Source organism: Vipera berus, assembly GCF_964194415.1.
Source record: "Vipera berus genome assembly, chromosome: 2".
Classification (NCBI taxonomy): domain Eukaryota; kingdom Metazoa; phylum Chordata; class Lepidosauria; order Squamata; family Viperidae; genus Vipera; species Vipera berus.
In genome coordinates this window covers 98,480,102-98,499,464 of record NC_138203.1, presented here as the reverse complement: position 1 = coordinate 98,499,464, position 19,363 = coordinate 98,480,102, and the positions used below count along the sequence as shown (strand labels likewise).

General features: G+C 43.3%; 2 protein-coding genes across 8 annotated transcripts in view; one reads left to right on the top strand and one right to left on the bottom strand.

Annotated features, from left to right (window-relative positions):
* The window catches only part of RNF38 (ring finger protein 38), a 108,103-nt gene extending 101,179 nt beyond the window's left edge, over nt 1–6,924 (top strand). For 2 of the 7 annotated variants that reach the window (XM_081317150.1, XM_081317154.1), the window contains one exon: nt 3,113–6,924. In XM_081317150.1, coding sequence (XP_081173276.1) covers nt 3,113–3,175 — 63 coding nt within the window. In that variant the 3' untranslated portion in view covers nt 3,176–6,924. The remainder of the gene's footprint in view (nt 1–3,112) is intronic. The other 5 variants (XR_014025052.1, XR_014025053.1, XM_081317153.1 and 2 more) reach the window with 5 other exon arrangements.
* A 170-nt stretch (nt 6,925–7,094) lies between these two features.
* NANS (N-acetylneuraminate synthase) lies at nt 7,095–19,125 on the bottom strand. The gene is made up of 6 exons (XM_081317149.1): nt 18,871–19,125; nt 15,541–15,756; nt 14,928–15,027; nt 11,623–11,777; nt 11,083–11,349; nt 7,095–10,626 (listed from the first exon to the last, which is right to left on the bottom strand). The coding sequence occupies exons 1-6, from the start codon at nt 19,000–19,002 to the stop codon at nt 10,417–10,419; spliced, it is 1,080 nt and encodes a 359-aa protein (XP_081173275.1). The 5' UTR covers nt 19,003–19,125; the 3' UTR covers nt 7,095–10,416.
* Between the last annotated feature and the right edge of the window lie 238 nt (nt 19,126–19,363).

The window sequence follows — 19,363 nt, the reverse complement described above, 5'->3', positions numbered from 1 at the left end:
GTGAGTGACCGTGCATAAATCATCCCGGCTTAGATAGGGCCGCAACTGGCGCACCAGGCGAACCTGGGCGAAAGCCCCCCTAGTCACAGCCACTATGTGATCTTCCAAGGTGAGCCGTGAATCTAGGAGGACTCCCAAGTTGTGAGCCCTATCTACGGGGGGTAATAGTTCACCCCCCATAGAGAGATGGAATATCCGAATAGACCCGGGATGAAGGTATGCAAAGCCACTCAGTCTTGTCGGGGTTGAGTTGAAGTCTGTTCCTCCCCATCCAGACCCGAACCGCCTCCAGGCAACAGGACATCACGTTGAGGGCATCACTGGGGTGGTTTGGGGTCGAAAGAAAAAGCTGGGTATCATCAGCGTACTGATGATACCCAACTCCAAAACCACGAATGATCTCACCCAGCGGTTTCATATAGATGTTGAACAGGAGAGGCGAGAGGACCGACCCCTGAGGAACTCCACAAACGAGAGACCTCGCGGTCGGCCTCTGCCCTCCTGTCAACACCGACTGCGAACGTCCCTGGAGATAGGAGGAGAACCACTGTAAAACCGTGCCTCCCACTCCCAATCCCCTGAGACGCCGCAGCAAGATACCATGGTCGATGGTATCGAAAGCCGCTGAGAGGTCTAATAGGACTAGAACAGAGGAATGTCCCCTGTCCCGAGCCCTCCAGAGATCATTCACCCAGCGCGACCAATGCCGTCTCCGTGCTGTACCCGCGCCTGAAACCCGATTGGTACGGGTCTAGATAATCCGTTTCATCCAGGACCAGAGGGAGCTGATGCGCCACCACACTCTCAACAACCTTCGCAAGAAAGCGAAGGTTGGAGACTGGACGAAAGTTGTTCAATACAGCTGGGTCCAAGGCAGGCTTCTTGAGGAGAGGCCTCACCACCGCCTCTTTCAAGATGGCGGGGAAGCTACCCTCACTCAAAGAAGCCGATATAACTGCCTGGAACCAGCTGCGTGTCCTCTCCCGGGCTGCATAGACCAGCCAGGAAGGGCACGGGTCCAATAAACATGTGGTGGAGCTCAGCCTCCCCATGATCCTGTCCACTTCCTCCGGAGTCACAGAATCAAACTCCTCCCAGGTAATATCGACAAGACTGCCCGTGTCCTGATCGTCAGACTCTGCCCAGTCAGAGTCCAGACCGGTCCGAATCCGAGCGATTTTGTCCAACAGATGGTTAAACTCCTCGGCACGACCCTGCAAGGGTTCCTCCCTCACCTCTTGATTAAGGAGGGAGCGAGTCACCCTAAACAGGGCCGCCGGGCAATTATCTGCGGACGCAATAAGGGTAGCGAAGTGATTAGACCTCGCCACCCTTATCGCAGCGAGATAAGACCTAATATAGGCTCTTAGTCGCAATCGGTCGGATTCGGATCGGCTGGATCTCCAACCGCTCTCTAGGCCCCGTCTCCGACGCTTCATCTCCCGGAGCTCCGCGGAGAACCATGGAGCTCGACGGGATCTGCACCGGGTCAGGGGCCGCAAGGGTACAACTCGGTCAAGAGCCTCAGTGGCTGCCCTTTCCCAGGCTTCCACTAAGGCATCTGCCGAGCTGTGAGCGAAGGAGGCAGGTAATTGAATAGGAGATGAGTTGATTTATGTTTTCAAAGTTATTTTGAATTTCTTTGTAATTCAAAATCATTGTTATTTGAATTAGTTGCAACATGTCATATGTCTCCTCTTGAAAAGTATTTATTTTTTGTTGATAAGTACTTCCTATAACTCTCTGATTTTCCATGATGGCCAAGAATCCAGATTTTTAGCTTAGAAGTCTGAGTTACATAAATACTTATAACCCAGAGAGTTCAAAAAAAAATTCTTTTTCTTTGTTCCCTAGAGTTTGTAAGTCTCACTTTATCTGCAGCCCAAATAATTTTTTTTTGTCCCAGCTGTTCTCTATTGTTAAAGCTTTGAAGGTCACAGGTAGAGATTAGTTTTTTCCCAGATTTTGCCAAGTCATAGCTGTCATAATCCTCATCCACCAGTAGGTGTCAGCACTCGGTCATTTTTCAGGTTTTAGTCTTCCATAGAAGGTTAAATTAGCCCGTCCATTAGCAAAAGGGTGGGGCAACACACACCCCTTTGGAGGTTTTTTTTTGCTTCCTGGGAATTTCTCCCCTTCAGGAAAGTTGATAGTTACGATAGAGAAAATCGATGTTCTTACCCAGATTCAAGCACACTGTTTACGATCTGCTTAAAATAGTGCTTTTGACTTAGGTTGATCACAGCTTGGGCTAGACCCGTGGTGGTGAACCTATGGCATGAGTGCCACAGGTGGCACGCAGAGCCCTCTCTGTGGGCATGCATGCCATCACCCCAGTCCTAGGCCTTCAGCTGGGTTTTATAAAACCTTTTTGCTTTAGGCCTCTGCCACCATGTACTGCCCAAAACAAGGTTCAACTAATCAGCTTCTCGTGGAAAAAAAAAGTTCTCACAAAGTTGGAATTGATTGAACTTTTTAGTCCCACCCAGTCTGCAGCTACCACTGCAGCCACGCCCACCCACTGGGCACGCCCACCCAAAGGGCCATGCCCACCCGGCACCCAATGATACATAAGTGAGTTTTGGGTTGCAGTTTGGGCACTCGGTCTCTAAAAGGTTCACCATCACTGGGCTACTCTAAAGTTAGGCTAGCCTTTCTCCTGTTGGATTCTGGAAGGCTTCTCCTGGACCAATTGGGTCAACTGCCATCTCTTCATGGTCCCTGGGACTTCCTTCCTTCATTGTCGCCTCTCCAGTGCGGCTTCTGGCCCATTTAGGGTCCCCAGACAGGAAGAAACTCAGCTGGAGGGCACAGAGTCCCGAACCCGTCAACTGCTGCGCTGTGCGCAGGACCGGAAGTCAAAAAATCTTATGTAGATACCAGCATAAGGCATAAACATGAGTAAGAGAGCTGAAAAATCAAAAACTCCCATTTCTACCTTCAAAATCTTTCTCTTTCCTTATTAAGTTCATTCCTCCAAATGAATTTCTACATCAGTTGAAGATAATATGTCATTTATTACAATGAGCATTTTTTTTCTCTCCAGAAGGGTGTTTTCTATTTTGTAGTCAGTGAAGCCTTCCTTCAGTAAAACCTCTTTTTTGTATTTTAGGCAAATCGTACCTGCCCTATCTGCAGAGCTGATGCTTCAGAAGTGCATCGTGATTCAGAATGACCAGTCTAAGAGCACAATTCTACTTTGGGTGTTCCTAGTCACATGTGCGTGTATGTGTGTATATATATATATATATATGTATGTATGTATGTATATGTGTGTGTATATATATATATACACATATATATGAATGAACTCTCCACTGAACTTAACCCGTGTGGCTTCCAGCCTTCCCTTTACACAAAAGGGTCAATGGACCTTTCTTTGCACTGTGTGATTTAATCAACTATAAAGCTTATAATTAGTCTTCACAATTATGGGATTGTTATACTAACTGTGTGATTGGAACTCCAAAGATTTTTTTTTTCCTTTTAGCTTAATTTCGTGTGTGCACTAACATTCCCTGGTTTTTGTGTGATCATTCCGAGTGTTGCTGCGAGATTACAGTGGAACGTGATCTTCTAGCATGTGCTTTTATATAAAAAGTGGTAGCTCCAAACAATATAGCAATCTACCTTATATAGAGCCTTCAAATACTGTGAGTGAGAATAAATGGTGTGGGTGGGTGCGTTGATCGCAGGATGTCTGTATGTATGCAGGCGAGTAAGAGTTTGGCGATAGGTGTGAGAGGACTTATATACCAGCATGTACTGAGGATGTATGTGTGTAGTATTAATTATGCTGCAATGTATAATCTTCTGTGTTATTTAAACAGTACTAGTACTGTACACTGGTTTCTTTCCTTGTGTTTGCAGTTGCACACTGAATGCAAAGAGTGCAGCCATTATAGACATTCGATATTTCATCCCTCATGTATTTAATAGTATAAAAGGTCCTTTTTGCTTTTATTCAGATAACTATTATGCTTCCCATTAATTGGGGGTCCTATATCTGTCATTATAGAGCATATTGATTCTCAGTTAGAATTAATTAGCCTTAATTTTAGGCTGCTGGAATTTTTACATTTTTTTTAAAAAAAATTGCAGCTCTCTGCTAACTATATAAGGAGTTGCAGCATTGCACAGTCAGGTAGCAATATTAAAAATCCTTAACTGATAACGGAAAAGTTGATTGTCCTCTCTTTTTTTAAATTCTTCGTCAATATTAGTTCTTTTTGATTGAAATTTTGGAATACATTGTTTTTAAATTTCAGAGAATGAAGATAACTTTGTTTTGAGGTTTTTTTTAAAAAAAATTGTCTATAAATACAGAGACCGAGAGGATCTTCAAATCTTGTGCAAATGCTTCTTGTATTGTTGGCAATATATTTGCTTAAATATACAGATACACTGGCACTAATTCACATTCCTTGCCATATACAAGCTACCGTATATAATTAAATAGCTTTTAAAGAAATTTTTGTTCCTTTTTCAAAGCCTTCAGTTTTGTGAACAAAGTAAACCCTTAGCACTTTCTTAGAGATAGAACATTGTGGTTCTCCATCTTAGCCATGGTACCATGTTCACCTTCTACTGCCTGGCAAGTGTCACAAATGCAGTTTCTAGCTTGCTACACTGGGTAGCAAGTTTCTGTGTGGATGTTAAAGCATCCTCAGTATTGTATGGATAGTATGAAGAATATTCATGGTCAAGAATGGGCGGGTCTACGAAATCAAGAATAAAAAAAACTAAATGCTGTGAATTTGGAGTTGACCTCCTTTCAACTGCCTTCTGAATAATGTGGTAAAATTGGCATCACTTAACATTCTGGACTTGGTGTTTAACTTTTTTTTTTTTTACAACAAAGGAAACAGTTGTCTACCCGTGGCTACATGGTTCTCCAAGAGAGGAACATTTATTTTTGGATTTCATTTATAAGCGCCAAAACTCTTGATTGCAACGGCACAAGCGCTGCAGCTATTGCTGCTAGTCAGCTTTCTGCATCTTGTGTGTCTTTTCTGATGCTTTACATGCTGCTATATATTGAATCTCTTTATTCCTCCAGAACAGTGTTGGTTGTGAATCATCCTCCTTTCTCAAAGCTCTGATGACTAATCGCAGTGTGTGGTTCTACAAATTAAAAAAGCACAATTCCCACCAACCTTCCTTGTTTCAGATACTGTTTGCCTCTGTTTAGTAACTTAGACGCCTTAGTCTGTCCATAGTGTCAGGAACTGTAATCTGTGTGACAGATTTTACCTGTTACAATTTTTCCTCTCAATGTGCTCTAAGAAATTGTCTCAAGTGTGTTGAAAAGTTTAAATTATTGCACATGGTAAATTTTATTTTTTTAAGCAAACAAAAATCATGGGTGGGGAAGTGGGAGGGAAGCCACACATGTTTTACAGAAACTCTGGATCTTTTTTATATTGCTGGATTTTCAGAAAAAGAAAAAGAAAAAAGAAAAAATTACCACGCAGAATTACCATAATACTACCCTGCTCATTGTCCGCTGAGTATCCACTCAGTGTATAAACCCTGCTTTGGTAAAAGTAAGACGTTTTCTGGAACACAGTGATGAGGCACATAGTATCTTAATTCTGAGAAAGGGCTTTTCAGCCCTGCATCTGGATCCAATATTGCAGTGCAGCGTCTGTCCCTCGAATCCCCGTTTTCATTTGAAGGACACTGTTGATGGAGGGAATAGGACTGCAGGAGGGGACTACTTTGGTAGCATACTCAAGTTCATTGTTGCACTCTTCTTGTGACAGATCTTTGTGAATGACTTGTTCGCTTGGGAGTCTTGCAAATATGTGCGGGTTTGCTTCCTGTGGTTAGGCTTGTGTGAGGCACGCGCATGTGTTCTGAACCAGCTCAAGCTGGCTGCAGTGGAATTCTTGAAGCCATTGCGGCTGGCAGACGACAGGGGGAAACCATACTTCGCAGTAAATTGCCATGCATTATGCACATCGACACATCTAATTCTACAGCCCTCGATGCCTGACAGCACCTGATTATACTATTGGGTAGCCTCTTTCCCCTTATCCCTACCTCTCCCTAATGGAAAAAAAATAATAATAAAGTTGGCTTTATCATGTTGGCACTGCTGGGGTTTTATTTGCATGAATTGTCAACTTAATTTGACCTCCTGGCTTTTAAAAAAATCAATGGTATAAAGGCCTTAAGGATATCTCTTTAAGGTCACACCTCTTGGTTTTCTTTTGCAGATTATTTTGTGGAAAGTAATTTCTTTTGTATAAACTTATTTGTACAGTCTCCAGAATGTGATATTTGTCGCAGCTGTTAGCATTTCCACTTCTTGTACTATTTGGGATTTACCAACTCTTAACTTTGCTTTCTAAAAACTCAATAAAAAAAACTCTGTTATTTGTAGACATCGGAGAACCGTGGTTCTCTCACCTTTGCTCCTTTTGGTACCTTCAGTTACCTCATTTTGGTATTTTTTTTATGTTGCAAATTTGCTAATGATTATAAAAGCTTATGGATTTTGTTAGAATTATATTTGTCAAGTGTTTTCTTTTAAGATCATACTCCATTGTATCATTTAACATGTAGTTTTAAATGTATTATAAATATCTGTAACCAAATCATTTGAAGGCTTGATAAATTTTTAACAAAATTTGTACATTTTTTATGAGAGTTACTAGTAATGCTTTACTAAGTAGTGCAATGAATTTTTATTTTTAATCCCTGTGCCCAATTTTGGAGTTGAGAGGGTTGTTCAGTAATAAATGTATGATGTACACTTAGACAACTTTGTGGTTTTTCTTCTAAACTAGCTCTTTAAAATATATTAACTGGTTTGGGAACTTCCCCTTTAATTTAAAAATAGAAATACGAGGTTGGATTGTATTCTCTATATCCATATTTATATAGCCAGAACATTATTAAAGATCCAAATGACAATTTTATATAATTTTAATGTAAAATTAATTTAGCTTTGATACTTTAAAATTTCATCAACTGAGGGTTTGGAAATGTCCAGTTCTCTTTAAAGAATATTGGTTTGGGTATTCATATATTATTTCGTTAGAGTATTCAAGTTGTTATATATTGTTGCTGTTTATAATACCCTTTTTAATGTGCTGTGACTCAGTTATGCATTTAAACTGTCAATGGCTTCTTATTACTACCGTCTTTAGGGTATAAGGTAGGCAGATGTGGGGCTTTCCATTTCCAGATGGTTTATATGCAGTCCAAAAAGTTCCTTTTGTTTCCATCTCTAACGTGCCAAAGCATCAAAGTGTTCCCCAGTCCCTATGCATTTGCATATTCTTATGTGATGGACTCGTATCTCAGTTTATGAAACTTTATTCGGATAATGTCAAACTTGTGAGATTTGCATAATCTTTGTTTGTTACAGATGTAAGCAAATGGAGCTGAATCTAAGGAGAGTGGAACATTTCTGATTCTTCTCAGCTGGGTGAAACTGGGGTTGCACCCCAGCATAATGGATGGTGCTTGGCTAATGATCCTCCCTTTTGTTTACAAAGACATGTATGATAACTGGCAATTTCATTTTCAGTTTACCTTCCTACTTCCTGCTTTTTTCATGGCCACTCAGGATATTTTCAGTAGGAAGGGTGCTCCTGGAAAGCTCCCTATGCTACTTAAAAATACTTGTGCTTTTTTTGGAAGTTGGAACAAAATCTCAGGCCTCTTGTTCACCACCAGAATACTCTGTGGAAACCGTGGAATGGGACCAAATTTAACATGGAGGGAAAAGCCAGCAAAAATAAAATTTGAGTGCAAAAACAGGCTACATCTTGCTGACAGTCACAGAGAAAAAAACTCTGAAGAAAAATCCCCAGTCCTCGTTGGAGAAGAATTTGGGCAGTAACTCAGAATGTTATTGACCATTCCATTCAAAGTCGTCTTCCCCCTTCTTTCCTAGTCATGCTTCTCAGTGCACAAATCTGGTCACTGTTGTAAGAGTTGAAAAAAAAAGGCTCAATCAATAATTCCATAATTATTCCAAGCACAAAATAGCCCCATTTAAACTCAGCCCATTTCTGGAATGGCGTAGAACCCCAGAACACTTCCAATAGTTAGGACTACTATTTTAGTAGTCAAGATACTTGATTTTGCCAGTGATTAGGCATACACAGGAGCACAAAAGTGGCAACTCTTCAAAGCAGCTGAAACTTCCCAGGATCATGAGGAACCTTTCTAAGAAAAGATACAGTTGCTTTAAAAGTCTGTAAACAAGTTCTGCGTTTGTGCTCCTACAACTCTGAAGCCTCTTTCTGAATGAAGTTCAAATCCCTGCATAGCCCTAGTATAACCTAGAGTTGTATAGTACTTTAGAATATACTAAAGGGAGATGCAATTACCACCAAACCATTGTATTAATTGTGGCAATTGCTTCCTTTTAGTATATAATGGTTGCTTAAGATCTTGAGAAAAAATAGAGTACAGTACAGAGATAAATGAAAAAAATCCACAATAATTAGTTAATTGTGATAGTTAACATGATGAATAATGGAAACAGAATTTAAGGATGTTTCGACTTTCGCTTATTTTGATCACGTGACTTTTTTGTAACACAAGGTAACTTCCAAGCTTTCTAGCATTTCGACCAGCATGGGGAAGGACAAATGTGTAATCTAAGTATTTAAATGATGATCCCAGGTAAGACAACCTCAGGCAACCAGAATCCTCCAGTTATGTGTTGGATTGTTTTCTTATTAATCATGCGGCTTGGTCTGGGGGCTGTGGAAGTCCAGTACATCTAGGGCATGATGTTGCCTGAGGTGAACCACACCTCCCTCTTTCCAAGGCTAATATACTTGAACGATTGTTACTGGCAAAGGTTAGTAACCTACAATAGGTTAGTTTTAAGAACCACTTTAAGGTCAACGGATAATTTGAGGATGGAATTCCCAAGGAAGAATTGAGCCCTTGTTCCTAAATAAAGCTTTTCTGATTTCCCTATAACTGTCTCCATTTTTTCTTTGTATTTTGTCGAAACTCAGATGGATTTGGTCTACATATGCAAAGGACCCACCGTCCTTGACCAACCCTGTTTAGTATATTGGCCCTGTCGCTAATGCCTTAAAACATCTAGTTTCGAATATAGTTCTGGATAGCAGGGATGCATTTCTAGCAGCACTCATCCTTTCATCCAATCAAAAAGACCCCAAAGGGACACTCTTTCCTCTCTCAATGATAGAAAATCCAAAAGGAAGTTGCAAACGGTAGGGAAAAAAGTTTATTCAACAAATTTCATTACTGTTTTCAAATTTTAAAAGTTTGTCCTTTATTGTTTGATCATTTCCTTAGGCTCAGAGCAAGATTGACAGAATGACACCATCATGAAAGACAAAAGAAATATGCAGATATTGTATAATTTGTATAATATAGTTCAGGAATCAAGCCTGCATCCACTTCCTCTCCTTGTTTCTGTGCTTCAGTGGTGTCCACATAGTGGAATACTTTTTAGGAGAGGCATACACCTGTATAGACTCCATAGCTTGAGCTTTTAACTAAATCACACAAGAATGAAATCTGTTGGACACCTTTCAAGCATAAATCAGCACACTATCCAAATTTGTCAAGATTTAAATGTGAATGATCAGTGTACCATAATAGAATAAAAAAAATGCTGTTCATTAAAAACATCTTGAGTGATCCCGATTCATTGCAAGGCACATACATGATACAACCAAAAACACTAGCCTCATATACAGAATTACGGCAGGGTCATGTTAAACATGTTGACTGAATTGCTTCCCAATAGGAACTGCTTATGATAGCCAACCTAATTTTTTCTTTCAAAGAAGCAACCATTGATAATAAACTCAAGTTTTGGGACAAAGTTTTCCTTAAGTGTCTAATATCAGATTTGTCTGTGCAAGCTATTTAAAGCTTGGTAACCTAACCTAGAAGCATGTAAGGAAGGTTTAAAAATCTAAAGTATAGCTTGCATACATTTTATACTTTATAGCCAAACCTTAATGATAAAGACAGAAGGAAGACTGACAATCAAATCGCAGCAGCATAGAATTTACTCAAAAACATATTCTCTGTGGTATTCCCAGCGAGCACTGCAGTTCTTGTCCTGAATTCACATTAAAAGAGTGATTTATCAGGACTAGAACTCTTTAATCCCATGAAAATATCATTTCCATAGCTGTGCAGTACTTTTTGGGCAATATCCCAACTGGAAGGACATTATGTCATTCCTGAGAATAAGGTTCTCAGCAATATATTGTGAAGAAAAATATACATTACCCTATTTCATTCTTCAGAATGGCAGAGAAATGAAATTCTATCTGAAAGAAAAATCCCACCGAGGTTCACTTTCCTACACATCTTCAATGTAATTTTAAGTATTAGGACATTTAACATTTTGGCCAACCACACTCCCCAAGAGACTCCTTGATAAATATATGATGCCACTCAGCACTTCATTTTTTTCACATGATTTTGAATTGCATCTTCAACAATGGTCTCATCTTCGTCAATATTGACCTTGACTTTCTTGCCAACCAACTCGTAAATATCTTCTGGTGGATATCCTTTGGGTTCCCCCACTTTTACAGCGAGCATGTCCAATGTGAGCATGGTGCCTTCTGGGATCCTGACTTTGGCAACCACGGATTTTCCCAACTGCAAAAAGCAAAATTCAAGAAGGCTAAGTTATTCTATGGAGAACTTATGACTAAAGTGCCGTAAAGCAAGCAAGCAAGCAAGAAAAGAAAGAAAAAGAATGAAAGAGAAAGGAAAGAGAAAAAGAAAGAAAAAGATCTATGGAAATCAGACTTTCACAAGAATAAAGGCAGCATCACACTGCAAACTCCAAACTCCCTGGAATTTGCACCTGACAGCATGAGACGGATATGACTAGGCGAGAGTTTGCATTGCTGCTTCCATCATGGGATGCTCACTTGCCCGCCCTCACAGACACCTCTACTCTGAGCTTTAGTTTAGCAATAATTGGAAAATTCAATATCCGCCTCCCTGGTACCTGATCAAATCAGGCAGGCCTACTAGTGACAGGAGTAAGTCAACTACTTACCCTCAGTCATCCAGAAAAATATAGAATTCCTGCCTGCAAGAAATTACCTTTTCATTGCAAGCTTCTTCACAAGGCAAGAGATGCTTGACTGGTGATCCCATGGCTTTCTCTACCATCCGGATGCTTCTCACCAATTCTGCTAACTCTTTGGGCTCCAGAGATGCTTGATGGTCATTGCCTTTCCAGGTCTTGTCCAAAGTGATGTGGCGCTCCAATATTTTGGCCCCCATCGCCACTGCAGCAATAGAAATGGCTATCCCAGTCTCGTGACCTGAATAACCAACAGGAATATCTGGGAAGGCTGAGCGGTATTCCTAAAACGACAATAAAATGGACAGAAATTCCCAGCGCAAAGTGGCCTGGCTCATGTTTAATACGAAAGTTCCTGTGTCACAGTCCAACACAGGCATAGTCAGCGGGAAAAACCAGAAGTACCTTTGCAGGCTTATTCTACTTAGAAGATTCTCACACCAAAAACCTACCTAGCCCTGAGATGGAAATCAAAATTGTTTTGCAGGAATTATCAGCTGTACTCTTCTACATCACTATATCCTCCCAGAATACTCCAGACATTATTCCCCACTGACCGTTATGACACGAAGATTGACGTCTTCAGGCTGAAGGGGGTAGGCACTGGTGCACTGAAGAAAACAGAAATTTGGGTTGATGGGTTTCACCAGCTTGTAAACCTGCTGCATTGTGCTCATTGACTGCATCCCACTGGAAATCACCATTGGGCGACCTGGAATGAAAAGCCAGGGCAGCGTTCTTAATGTTACTAAGGTTGACTTCTATCACCAAGTTATACCAACTGATGCGCTATCAATGAATAATCTTATCAAATATATCCTCCTTTTCATATGGATAGATCTCAGCTTTAACTTGTTCACTGTGTCATTTCTTTTCCTCTTCCCAGAAGTAATGTGGCTCCATTCTGTCTACTCCACAATACGGGTTTGAATTTTCCAATTATTGTGCACTCCAAATTGGCACACTTAAATGAACATTCCTATTCTGCAAAGCAAGAAAGGATGTGAACCCATCTGGAAATTTTCCATCAAAGAGCTTCCAGGTAAACATTTTTAGAAAGTCCTTCTAATGCAGGAGTGTCCAAACTTGGCAACTTTAAGACCTGTGGACTTCAACTCCTACAATTTACCACCCAGACTAGCTAGGGAATTCTGAGTTTGAAGTCCACAGGACTTAAAATTTGCCAAAGTTGGACACCCCTGTTCTAACGCTAGATTTTAATAGGGTCCATGAATCCATCTTCCATGTTTTATGATTTTTAACCCAGGGTTAATATTTTTGTTGGTTTTATGGCAGAAAATTTTACATAGACAGACAGACAGACCTTTATTGTCATTTTTTACTGTAGGCACAATGGCACACATTAAAAGTGAAATTTAGTTGCTTGCTCTCAAAGTGTACACATACATAAAAGGTAAAGGTTCCCCCGCACATGCGTGCTACTCGTTTCCAACTCTAGGAGCTGGTGCTCATCTCCGTTTCAAAGCCGAAGAGCCAGCGCTTGTCCGAGGACGTCTCCGTGGTCATGTGGCTGGCATGACTAGACGCCAAAGGCGCACGGAATGCTGTTACCTTCCCACCGTAGTGGTCCCTATTTTTCTACTTGCATTTTTACGTGCTTTTGAACTGCTAGGTTGGCAGAAGCTGGGACGAGTAACAGGCGCTCACTCTGTTACACAGCACTCGGGATTCGACCCGCCAAACTGCTGATCTTCTGATTGACAAGCTCAGCGTCCTAACCCACTGAGCCACTACATCCCTTACACATACATAACACACATTTAAACATGCTATATACAACATATGTATATAAGCAACATACAAATATTAATCACAGTCCATCTTGAATACATAAAAGGAAGGAGGAAGCTTGAGAGTTCACAAGGTTTATACTGTATGGAACAAAACTGACTGAATCTGGATGTTCTGCTTCGGATACCACAGAGGCTCCTCCCAGAAGGTAACAAGAAAAACAGGTTGTGAAGAGGATGTGTTGTGTCCCAGACAATCTTATGGACCCTGCTGAAGCAATGCTTAGGTGCTATGTCCTGGATGGGAGGGAGGGAACTGCCAATAATCTTTTCAGCCATCCTCACCACTCTGCACCGCCTTCCTGTCTGAAGTGGGGATGATTCTAAACCAGACTGTAATGCTGTATGACAGGAGGCGCTCAATCGTCCCTCTGTAGAAAGTGGTAAGGACAGGGGAAGGAAGATGTGCTTTTTTAATGCGACGCAGAAAATGCAGGCACTGCTGTGCCTGCTTCAACAGTGACTCGCTGGTGAGTGACCAAGCCAGGCTACTTGTTAACTGCACACCCAGGAATTTGGGAACTTGGGAAGCTCGCCCGTGGGCTGCATTTAGAAGGATTTGGGGGCTTTTGTGATTTGCTTCGCCTACAAGCACCTTAACCACGACTAGCCCATGGCTCCAATTCAACAACAAACGCTCGCTCGGTGCCTTCCAGATGCGCGAAGGTCACCCTGACTACAACCAGCCTGGGATTTGGAAAGGCTTCCCAGGTTATTGGGACAGACTGGCTCGAATACTTGGGGTAACATTTTTCAGGAGGAGGATCCTTATGTCCACCCCCATAGGGCATCTTCCCCTCACAAATCATCTTCCCTTCCCTTCCAAGCGGGAGCCCCACAGCAAATGACCAGCGTTTGGACAGCGTGTGAATGGGCGAGCGTCGCCGTCCCCAAACAACGCAATTCCTTGGAGCGATGCGGACAAGAGGGAAAGGAAGCCCAGCGGCCGGACCGCGCTCCCACCCCGCCTCCCCAAGGGCTCGCGTGCGTTACCTAATGGCTCGCGCGCGGCCTCTCGCGAGGTTGCCGCCCCTCGCGAGCCCGCTGGCTGGCTGGCGCTGGCTCTGTCTCTCTCTCTCTCTTCCTTCCTCCCTCCCTCTGTCCCTCCCTCCCTCGGTCTCCCCCTCCCCCTTTTCTGGCTCAGCCCCACGTCACCAGGAGACCAAACGGGGACATCATGGGGGAGCGGAGGAGACACAGGAAGCGGATCCAGGTACCGGGCTGGCTTATCTCCTCCCTCTTTTCGCAACCGCTCTGCGGGATGTTTCCCTTTTCCTTCTGGCTCACCCCCCTTCCCCCGCCCGGTCACCCTTCCCTCCCTTCCCCCCCTCCGTGGCTGCCGCCAGTCAGCATCTCTCCTGCCGTTTCTGCGACTTTTCCGTCCCCCCCCGCCACTGCTCCCCCTTTCCTGCGGGGCCGGCCACATCCGGCGCCTTCTTCCTCTGGAGGGGAAATCGTGGGCTCTCCAGTTCCCGCTTCTCTGGGCCGAGTGCTACCTTGAAGGTTTGGAGAGCTGCGCGCGCACCTCTCCAAAGGTTCGGAGAGGTGCGCACGCACCGAGCGACTGGGAGCCGCAGGAGACGGCTCAAAAAGCCGCATGCAGCTCCGGAGCCGCGAGTTGCCAACCCGTGTGCTAGTCGTTTCCAACTCTAGGGGCCGGTGCTCATCTCCGTTTCAAAGCCAAAGAGCCAGCATTTGTCCGAGGACGTCTCCATGGTCATGTGGCCGGCACGACTAGACGCCAAAGGCGCATGGAACGCTGTTACCTTCCCACCGTAGTGGTCCCTATTTTTCTACTTGCATTTTTACGTGCTTTTGAACTGCTAGGTTGGCAGAAGCTGAGACAAGTAACAGGCGTTCACTCTGTTACACGGCACTCGGGATTCAACCTGCCAAACTGCTGATCTTCTGATCGACAAGCTCAGCGTCCTAACCCACTGAGCCACCGTGTCCCTTTCTTTGAACATAGCAGCATGTAAATCCACTTTCATTTATACAAATAAAAACAGGCAGTTGCACATCCATTATTTTTCCTGCTCCCATCAAATTACCTTTTTGGGCTGTCTTCTCCAAGTATGGGAAATTATTTGTATCCCCCGATCCAACTTTAAAAAATGGAACATCCAGTTCATGCAGAAATTCTACAGCCATCTATTGAGAAAGACACACACAAAAAGCAAAATCAAAACAAAATCTCCAACTAGTTAAAAATTAAGAGAAGGATTAAAAGGCAATTATAGCCATACCAAAATCAAGAAAGAAAATTTGCTAAATATGTTTATCAGTTTCTTCAACACAGCAATCTACAAAAACATTTGTTTTCTGCATGGCTCTTCATGTTGTTCAACATTAAACTTCCATCAATTTGGGCTCCATTTTCTGAAGTCAAAGCATGACAGACTCTGAAACTCTAACCCCACTTGTTAAAATCCCCCTAAAATATATATTCTGCTATTCTCTCCCCTGTGGGAAGAAAGATTAAAGGTGCCAGGAACAAGCAGATGAAATGTGTAAAGACCTGAAGTAACCAAGCCAAGGAAGAGGCAAGAAATGTCAATAAGTCCTGGGAGTGCTACTGTAGGAAGTCTCTGGCCCCCTTTGTGTGGGCAAGCTCAGAAACTGCAGCTCCTTTTAAACTCCAAATTCCAAATTCACAACTCTTACTTCATCCATGCCGGATGCTGTGAAGAAAACGCCAATCTCCTTAGCATATCGTTGCAGCTCTCGGTACTGATCGTGACTGAACTCCAGGTGGCGCTTGTGTTCCCCATAGGTTTTCCCCCAAGAGTGTTTGGAGGTGTATGGCCTCTCCAAAGCTCTCCGATTGAATTTATGCTCCAATTCGCTTTTCTGGAACTTGGCACAGTCTGCTCCGCAGTCCTGCAAAGAGATGAGCCCAGCAAGACTTTCATCAAGCCACTTAACATGCCAATCTCACAACCAAGATTGTGACAGGTACCAGCTCCATATTTATTTCATTTATTTAAAACATTTATGCAGCCGGCCAACTTATAACAAACTTCGGGTGGTTTCCCAATCAAAAATTAAAACAACATAAAACCCATACTAAACCAAATACATTAAAAATAGAAACCTGGTGCCAGGTCAAGTTTCCGATGTGCAGTTACCTCATCTTAGCCCAGCACTTGAAGAGGGAAAAGTAACATTTTCAAAGCTTTACACAAGGCTAGGCAGGTACAGGCCTGCCAAACCCATAGGCTGTAATAGAAAAGGCATGCTTGCTAGCTCCCATCTGATGACAGTATTTAGGGAAGGGGCTAGGAGCATGCCCACACTATCTGACCTGTCAGAAGAGATGGGAAGATGTCCTTAGAGAAAAATGGTCTCCCAGATAGCCTGGCCCTGTTTAGTTTAGTTTAGTTTATTGAATTTATATACCGCCCTTTTCCCATAGGACTCAGGGCGGTTTACAAAGTATTTAAAAACATCAATACAATACAAAAGTTAAAGACAGTTAAAATAATTAAATTTAATCCCTGAACAAATATAAAACCCCATTTAAAAACTCTCAGCCTGGGCCGGAAAGCTCAAAGAGCCAGGTCTTCAGGTCCCGGCGGAATGAGCGAAGGTCGGGGGCAGTCCTAAGCTCCACGGGCAGCTGGTTCCAAAGGGCAGGCGCACCCACTGAGAAGGCCCTCCCCCTGGGTGTTATCCGCCGGCAGTCTTTTACCGGCGGCACCCTGAGAAGGCCCTCCCTGTGGGAGCGCACAGGACGAAGGGAGCTTGATGCCGACAGCAGGTGTTCCCTTCTTCATCTATAGTAAAATTAACTGTAATTCCCCCAGGTCTCCAAATGGAAGTTCTTTTAAACTAGGTTTAATGAAAACAAGCCAAAAGCAGTATATTGTTCATTAGCCTGTCTTATTCAAACCATAGTTTGAACTTCACTGCTATATAGTTCTTTAAAGGTGATGACCAGCACCTTGGATTGCACCTGGAAAGAGAATGGAAGCCACTGCTGCTTGCACAATGAAGGTATTACATGGGCATACCTTATAGGATTGCAGGAGGCCCACTTCCTGTTATTCAGGACACTGCTTATAAGGGCTATGTGCTTAGAGCTCGAAGCCTTGTTAGAGACCCCTCACACCCACTTCATGGTCTGTTTCTGTTGCTCCCCTCTGGGAGGAGGTTTTGAAGTATTTCTAGCTACCAGATTCTGTAACAGCTTTGTTCCCTATGCCATCCATCTGGTAAACTCACAAGATTCATTTTTCTTGCCATGTGTATGTATACATCCAAACTAGAATGTGTTATTTCTCTGGGCCATGTATGTGTGTGTATGTGGGTATATGTAATAATAATAATAATAATAATAATAATAATAATAATAATAATAATAATAATAATAATAATAACAACAACAACAACAACAACAACAACATCATTTATTTTATTTTTATTTTAATCCCATTTATATCCCGCCCTTCTCCGAAGACTCAGGGCGGCTTACAATCTAAGCACAAATTAATGTGCTTAGCAATAGCCTCCTCATCATCATCATCATCATTTTGGTCATGTTTATGCAGTATATATTGGAGGTAGTTATCCTTTGAGAGCTGTATGCAACAAAATCTCATTTTAATGTATTAATGTACATTTAAAGTGACAATAAAGCTATTATTCCATTCCATTCTTAGGGGTACCCATCACTATGCACAATGCTATTCTGCACTAGGCCTCCCTCACCCTTATGAGGGACCCTGCACTCTGCCTAATAACCTGCACATTTAACAGCCACATCAGGGAGAGCAGAGGGTGGGGAGTCGTTAAGCAAAACCATCTAGCTGATCAGCAACCACCACTTGAAACCATAATGGGCAGGCTCCATTATGATCCTACGTCGAGGACTTCCTGTACTTTAAAAGCACCACACAAGATATATATATACAATGTGAAAAAAGATGATTGTTTCCTCGTTCCAAAGCAGGTGGCGGCAAAAGTCATAAAACCTCACAGAGACCTGACACAAAGTGACATCCATTTCTCTCTGCTCTGAGAGCTTAATGGAAGTTCTTGCACGCCTAACTGTTCTGATAAGTCCCGCAGTCACAGGAATACCGTTTAGGCATCTTGCGGATCAACTGCCCAATTGATAAATTCCTTAATATCAATGAAGGGATTAATACCTATTTCTAAACACACCCTGAGGTTCAACATATGGTAGGCAAAATGTGCGCTGCACTAATATGTTTAATGGGAATCCATACAATTGCCCCCTATTTATAATTCTCTTATCTTTTCCCAACATTTCTGTTCTGGTGCGGTAGCGCAACAGTCACACATCCAGGTTCCAGAGGTGCACATGTTCACTTGATTCATTTTCGTTCTATGCTTTATACAGAAAGCATTGCTCAAAGGTGACAAACCAAGACCACATATCAGCGAATGCAAACAGGCATATTTAGTTGTGATTGTTCTTATTATGGTAGCATTCATATTAGCAGTGGTTAAGGAATTGGGAGGACATCTGGGAATCCCAGCTCCTAGTCCACCCTTAGCCAGGGAAGCTGACTGGGAGACTTTGGGCCAGACACTTTCCTTCAACTTGGCTCTGTCACTGGTCTTTTTTCCCCCTTCTTCTTACTTTCTCTTTTTTCTCTCTGTCTCCCTCCCTCCTTTCTTTCTTTCTTTCCCTTCCTTTCTCCCTTCCTTCTTGAGGGGGCGATTAAAAATGCACACCTTCATAAAGGAAAGGCGGAATATAATTCCAATAAACCATTCTACGCAACCCCAGTCCTCCCAATCAAATCAGCTCAACTCAACTGCAAGGAAGCAAGAGCCGCTGCACCTCCAGGAATTAAACGAAGGGTCGCCCCTCTTTTCTGTTGCCTCCAACTAACTAAGCCTAGACGTTCATCGTCTCCCGCCTTCCCTGGGAAGCCCCGACGATTTCGGGAACTCCTCGTCCTTCGCCTTCAGGCCAGCCCTCCACCCCACCCCACCCCCGCCCAAATCGCGCTCGCGTCCCACCTTGACCAGCCGGATCATCTGCTTGGCGATGTCGAGATCCCCCTGATGATTTTGGCCAATCTCGGCGATAATAAAGCACGGATGATCTCCGCCGACAAGTCGGCCCGGGCACAGCTCAAACTGCAAAGGCATCGTGGCGATGGCTGAGGAGCGGGCCACTGACCACGTCCACCAAGCAAGCACACGCCTTACGATGGGACCGAACCGCTACGAAAGCACCGTTTTACCTCCGCAACCGAAAACCTATCACGGCGCATGCGTCCCGTGTCCACGCCCAGGAGTCCGGGTGCACGCGTTACTTCCCCGTCGATGACGAAAAGAGACAGGCGGTGCGCCGCATCCAATCCTAACGAGCCAATCGGAAGCCAATCAACGCTCCAAGCGGGGCACGGTTGCCGAGAGGCCCCTTGCGGTAGCGCTGGGCCTCTACGTTTGCCTGTGCCTGCCGAGGCTTGGGGGAATTTGACGGGCTGAGGTTGATGCGAGGAGATGG